This window comes from Pygocentrus nattereri, chromosome 12 (assembly GCF_015220715.1).
Source record: "Pygocentrus nattereri isolate fPygNat1 chromosome 12, fPygNat1.pri, whole genome shotgun sequence".
NCBI classification, from domain to species: Eukaryota; Metazoa; Chordata; class Actinopteri; order Characiformes; family Serrasalmidae; genus Pygocentrus; species Pygocentrus nattereri.
In genome coordinates, this window is record NC_051222.1 from 31,973,673 (window position 1) to 31,980,925 (window position 7,253).

A 7,253-nucleotide genomic window follows, 5' to 3' on the forward strand; every position below is an offset into this window, starting at 1 on the left:
AAATTCAACCTTTTGGTCACATACTGACTGGCAATAAGACTAGGAAAGGTCTGAGTGTTAATAAAAGTATGAAATGACATGCAGATCAAAAATTCCAGTAATAATACTGTTAGATGTCAATTCAAGCTACAACTACACCAAATGTCCTCACTTTACACCAGTCAGAACAAATTGTGTGGCATTTATCGTGCTAAATTAAAATTAAAAACTGTTGGACATGAACGAGTGAAGATTTTAGTGATGTGCTGCTCTTCACGTCGAACATTAGTCAAAGCAGCTGCGTCAAAGTGACTAACACTGAGCTAGTTAATCACCTGAGACATCACCACTCCGCCTTTCCTCAGAAGCAGCGAGAGGGTGACTCATGTAGAGGTAAAAGTAGCCTAGAAAAACATGGAACTAAGTAAAAAGTAGATTTCTTTCCACACAAATATACTTCAGTGGAAGTAAATGTATAATTTAAAGATACTTATTGTTCAATAATTGAAATACATGAAGTTTTATAGAGTCTGGGTAGAGACTTTGTGTAACCCACATAAAGGTAACTGACATTATCACGCTGAGATCTCAGATCAACTCACCCTGGGTGTTTCTTGTTCATCAAGCACTCCTACAGTTTCTGTGGGCAGAAGCGCTTCAAAGGAAGACGCCTCACCTTTACGCCTCTATCATGAGTCACTGCAGACGCAGTGTAGTGACTTCTTTCAGACTGAGTGCATCTGAGCTGTGAAGTCATGAGCACTTTAGTTTATTAATTAATAATAAATGATTAATAATCTGAAATTATCCTGGTATTTGTGTAGTTAATCCCTTAAACTCTAAGGGTCTGTTTGTGGTTCCACACTAAAGTTTCTCACTTAGGAATTACAGGAATTACACATTAGATTTGTAGTAGTTATATAGTAGTTCAATATCCAATTTACAGTGGATATTGAACATTTTTATTGTAAATATTGTATAATTTATAGCAGTTACTGAATAATTCATAGTAGTTACTGAATAATTTCTAGAAGATACAGAACAATTTGTAGCAGTTAGTGAATAATTTCTAGTAGTTACTGAATAATTTCTAGAAGTTACAGAATAACTTATAGCAGTTACTGAATAACTTACAGTAGTTACTCAATAACTTACAGTAGTTACTCAATAATTTATAGTAGTTACTGAATAACTTCTATTAGTTACTGAATAATTTCTAGTAGTTACTGAATAATTTCTAGAAGATACAGAACAATTTATAGCAGTTAGCGAATAATTTATAGTAGTTACTGAATAATTTATAGAAGTTACTGAATAATGTATAGTAGTTACTGAATAATATCTTGTAGTTACTCAATTTCTAGTAGTTAGTGAATAATTTCTAGTAGTTAGTGAATAATCTATAGTAGTTACTGAATAATTTTTAGTGGTTACTAAATAATATATAGTATATACTGAATAATTTCTAATAGATAGTGAATAATTTCTAGTAGTTACTCAATAATTTCTAGTAGGTAGTGAATAATCTATAGTAGTTACTGAATAATTTTTAGTGGTTACTAAATAATATATAGTAGATACTGAATAATTTCTAGAAGATACAGAAAAATGTATAATAGTTACTGAATAATTTTTAGTGGTTACTAAATAATTTATAGTAGATACTGAATAATTTCTAGAAGTTACAGAATAATTTATACTAGTTACTAAATAATTCATAAACCTTAATATAATTTATTTATTTTAATTTAAAATAATTGATAGCAGTTACTAAATAACTTAGCCCAGAGTTAAAGTTCTGTCTATCAGTCTGTGATCTGTCAGTGCAGGCCTTTTAGAACCTCTTTAGGACTTTTGTACGGACAGTTCTAGAATGTGTAAACCTCTACAATGTCAGGTCAGGGTTCTAGACTTCTGGCTGTCCTGAAGACTCCAGGCTTGCTGTATTTCAGCAAACTGAAACTGCAGGTTCTCACATGACGGTTTGTCACTGATCTCAGAGCGTCAACTCAGCCCACACGGTGTGAGAACCTCTTTCGTTCTGAACAGTGCAGACAGCTGGACAGAAACCGCCCGACTTCCTGGAAGCACTGCTTTATGGGAACTGTAGAGATTACAGGAAAAAGAGACTGACGGCAGTTCAGTGTGACTTAGTCGTCATCAGTGAATGAGCTGCTTTGTGGAGTAAAGATATGGGATATGACTTTCAAACTGAAGGCCTTTGGAGTGTTACAAGAACATGATCACTGCTTTATTTATTGCTTTACTCTAGAACACTGCTTCATTCTACAGCACGGCTTTATTCTGTAGCACTGCTTCGTTTTAGAAGACTCATTCATTCTAGACACCACGTCATTCTACAACAAAACTGCATTCTGTTAAACTCTTTTCTGGAGCACTTCATTCTTAAACAATGCTTCCTTCTAGAACAATTCTCCATCCTAGAACACTGCTATATTTTAGAATACCACTTCCTTGTATAACACCACTCCATTCTATAACACTGCTGTATTTTAGAAAACTGCTTCATTCTAGGACACCACTCCATTCTATAACACTGCTGTGTGTTAGAGTAGTGCTTCATTCTAGAACACCACTTCCTTCAATAACACTGCTGTATTTTAGAGTAGTGCTTCATTGAAGAACACCACTTCCTTCAATAACACTGCTGTGTTTTAGAGTAGTGCTTCATTGAAGAACACCACTTCATTCAATAACACTGCTGAGTTTGAGTAGTGCTTCATTGTAGAACACCACTTCATTCAATAACGGCTGTATTTTAGAGTAGTGCTTCATTCTAGAACACCACTTCATTCAATAACACTGCTGTATTTTAGAGTAGTGCTTCATTCGAGAAAATCACTTCATTCAATAACACCGCTGTGTTAGAGTAGTGCTTCATTCTAGAACACCATTCAGTAACACTGCTGTATTTTAGAGTAGTGCTTCATTCTAGAACACCACTTCATTCAATAACACTGCTGTATTTTAGAGTAGTGCTTCATTCTAGAACACCACTTCATTCAATAACACTGCTGTATTTTAGAGTAGTGCTTCATTCTAGAACACCACTTCATTCAATAACATTGCTGTGTTTGAGTAGTGCTTCATTCTAGAAAACCACTTCATTCAATAACACTGCTGTATTTTAGAGAAGTGCTTCATTCTAGAACACCACTTCACTCAATAACACTGCTGTGTTTTAGAGTAGTGCTTCCTTCTAGAACACCACTTCATTCAATAACACTGCTGAGTTTGAGTAGTGCTTCATTCTAGAACACCACTTCATTCAATAACACTGCTGTGTTTTAGAGTAGTGCTTCATTCGAGAACACCACTTCATTCAATAACACTGCTGTGTTTTAGAGTAGTGCTTCATTCGAGAAAATCACTTCATTCAATAACACTGCTGTGTTTTAGAGTAGTGCTTCATTCTAGAACACTTCACTCAATAACACTGCTGTGTTTTAGAGTAGTGCTTCCTTCTAGAACACCACTTCATTCAATAACACTGCTGAGTTTGAGTAGTGCTTCATTCTAGAACACCACTTCATTCAATAACACTGCTGTATTTTAGAGTAGTGCTTCATTCTAGAACACCACTTCACTCAATAACACTGCTGTGTTTTAGAGTAGTGCTTCCTTCTAGAACACCACTTCATTCAATAACACTGCTGAGTTTGAGTAGTGCTTCATTCGAGAACACCACTTCATTCAATAACACTGCTGTATTTTAGAGTAGTGTTTCATTCGAGAAAATCACTTCATTCAATAACACCGCTGTTTTAGAGTAGTGCTTCATTCTAGAACACCATTCAGTAACACTGCTGTATTTTAGAGTAGTGCTTCATTGTAGAACACCACTTCATTCAATAACACTGCTGTATTTTAGAGTAGTGCTTCATTGTAGAACACCACTTCATTCAATAACACTGCTGTATTTTAGAGTAGTGCTTCATTGTAGAACACCACTTCATTCAATAACACTGCTGTATTTTAGAGTAGTGCTTCATTCTAGAACACCACTTCATTCAATAACACTGCTGTATTTTAGAGTAGTGCTTCATTCTAGAAAACCACTTCCTTCAATAACACTGCTGTATTTTAGAGTAGTGCTTCATTCTAGAACACCACTTCATTCAATAACACTGCTGTATTTTAGAGTAGTGCTTCATTCTAGAACACCACTTCCTTCAATAACACTGCTGTATTTTAGAGTAGTGCTTCATTCTAGAACACCACTTCATTCAATAACACTGCTGTATTTTAGAGTAGTGCTTCATTCAAGAACACCACTTCATTCAATAACACTGCTGTATTTTAGAGTAGTGATTTATTCTACTACACAGCTTAATTTCTAGAGCACTGCTTCTTTCTAGAACACCATTCCATTTTGTTAATTGCTAAAACCACTACCTTCTCCTGTATCTGTTTTAGATATCTGCTCCATGTCGTGTTCTCTGAAGAGAAAGCTGCAGTCGGAGGATGAGGATGAAAAGGAACCCAAAGTGGTGGCCATACTGGCGGACCCTCACCCAGCCTACTCCCTCCAGAGGGAGACCGTGCTGCAGCTGTCCCTACAGAAGCTCTGCAGTCACGTAGAGACAGCTCTGGTGCGTCGTGTCCTCATCACCAACACGCTGAGGTCCATCCAGCAGGAGCTCAGCCAGCAGGGGGCGCTAATCATGACCCAAACACATAGCGGAGCTACAGAGGTCAGTTGGGGTGCCGGGGTTGGAACCGAGGGCAGTCTGACCCCGGCGTGGGTTCTGGAGCAAGACGGGGAACTGTTGTTTTCTCTACACTCATCCATTCCCGCCCATTCGGCCTCGTCCATCAACAGATCTTCTCCAAAGGACAGTTTCTCCACTGCTTTGTCTGAAATCGAGGATTTGTGTCCCACTCTAACAGTGGCGGCCAGTTCTACCCCTTTTTCTACGTCTTTGTCTGTCGCTCAACCAGACCTTCAATGCTCTTCTAATAAAAATGGTAGACTCAGCTTTCCAGCTGTTGAAATGTCAGAAAAAGAGGCTCAAATTCATACCGGCTCAAATGGGCCTTGTGACTCTGCCCACTTGTCCAGTTCCATTTTTCTCCCTGAACTTTCACTGGACGATTTCCTCTTCTCAGACATCGACAACTTCCTGTGTGACTTGAACCCTTGCGGCCCAAACCCGGGCCTAGCCCAGGGCTCATCCTCTTCTAAGGTAGTTTCCATGGTAACGGACGACCTCTTGAGAAGCCTCACCAACCAGCCTTTCAAAACGGACCTGAACGAGCTGGACCATATCATGGAGGTTCTGGTCGGCTCATGAGGGACATGCGCAAAACACAGTAAAGTGACAGTTTTGAAGATTTATGTTTCATTTTTTGACCAAAGTGATCGATCAGCCAGGACGAGTTTCCTTCTGTAGCTTTGCCTTGGACCTACTAGGCCAACAAAGCTAACAAACAGTGGAAGCACATCAATTACCACTGTGCCAACTTGCCTTCAACCAAGTTATCAAATTGTTTAGTAATTGCAAAAATAGATTCGCTTAATAGTTTCTGACACTGTATGACATCCTGTTATCTGCTCATAGTATTGGATTGCGTCATTAAGAAGACCATGTCACCATGTTGGCAGGCAAGCTGTAACTGTGACTGTGTTCTGATAGAGCTCATCTCAACACCGTTACCATGGCTACAGCCCTACAGGTAGATAAAAAAAACAAGGAAAATAGACCAGAACAACCACAAAAAAAGATTTTTTTTTTTTTAAAGATATGTAGATTCTTCAGATGCGTCTCCAGAAAACGCCATGAGGCTAGAATAAACTAAATTAATGAACTGGATCCAGTTCAAATTAGCTTCTTATTGGCCAGTTTCACGTTAGAATTTTCCGTCCCACCTTAAATGGTGCTGCAGCTACACTGAGGTTCCTTAAGCGTAGAATGAATTTCACGGATCAGCTTACCTGAATAATGCTGTGTCCCAAACCACACGCTTCTGTATTTCAGCTGCTATGCTAATGAGTGCACTTCACACTGCTGAGTGAACTTGACGTTGTCACCGGAATACAAACAACAGACGTGTACGAAACCATAGAGCACAGCTAGAAACAGAACATGCTGTACGTCTGTGTTCATAGAAAAGAGCACACAGTGTCAGAAACCACTGAACTGATTCTATTTGAGATTACGCAACATCTTGGAGAAAAAGAGGAAAATTATGAATTAACTATTGCTTTAAGTTAAATATCATGCAATGTAAAAGTTTTTAAAAGCCCATTTTGTGAGTTTTGCAGTGTTCAAAGATGTCATGCCATGGAAATGAACATATTTATTCACATGTGCACATATTTCTGTTACATGGCAGCGATTTATTAAGGCAGGGATGTAATATATTAGACATTCATCTGAATAAATGATGCTTTATTTTTATTTAACAGTTTTCCTACTTCACAGATATGAAGGGCTCTGTTTTGATACTAAAATGTGTTTCTGAAATAATGTTAAAAACAGTGGCTGTGGCTTTATGGGACTTTTCTCTGGTGTGAAACGAAGTGGAATCTTCCACATTATCACACTGTGAGGAGGATGCTGGGTGATAATACTGCAGTGGGTAAAATGACAGCGTCTGATTTTTAGAGGAGGTGATCAGTGTTGGCTTAATCAACTCACATGAATCAGTAGGAAGACGGGTTGTGTGTGGAAATACAGACCAAAAAGAAATCTTAAAAAAGCAGCGCTGGAAAAAAAGACTGAGAAAAGCTGCTGATTCTACCACTGTGGGAAATATGAACATCACAGCAACTTCCAAAGGTGTAGAAATCATGAAAGGTTTTGTTTTGGTTGTTTTTTTCTCAGCACTGGAGCTACAACCCCAATTCCAATGAAGTTGGGACGTTGTGTAAAACAGAAATAAAAACAGAATACGATGATTTGCAAATCCTTTTCAACCTATGTTCAATTGAATACACTACAAAGACGAGATATTTAATGTTCAAACGGATAAACTTTGTTTTTTGCAAATATTCACTCATTTTGAATTTGATGCCTGCAACACGTTCCAGAGAAGTTGGGACAGGGGCGTGTTTACCACTGTGTTACATCACCTTTCCTTTTAACAACACTCAATAAGCGTTTGGGAACTGAGGACACTGATTGTTGAAGCTTTGAAGGTGGAATTCTTTCCCATTCTTACTTGTTGTACATCTTCAGGTGCTCAGCAGTCCGGGGTCTCCGCTGTCGTATTTTGCGCTTCATAATGTGCCGCACATTTTCAATGGGAGA

At 38.1% G+C, this 7,253-nt stretch overlaps 1 protein-coding gene across 2 annotated transcripts in view; it reads left to right on the top strand.

The window, feature by feature from the left end:
• sertad2a (SERTA domain containing 2a) overlaps positions 1-6,401 on the top strand; it is an 8,123-nt gene extending 1,722 nt beyond the window's left edge. For both annotated transcript variants that reach the window (XM_017712782.2, XM_037543245.1), the window contains exon 2: positions 4,417-6,401. In XM_017712782.2, coding sequence (XP_017568271.1) covers positions 4,428-5,294 — 867 coding nt within the window. In that variant the 5' untranslated portion in view covers positions 4,417-4,427 and the 3' untranslated portion in view covers positions 5,295-6,401. The remainder of the gene's footprint in view (positions 1-4,416) is intronic.
• The last annotated feature ends 852 nt before the right edge of the window (positions 6,402-7,253 follow it).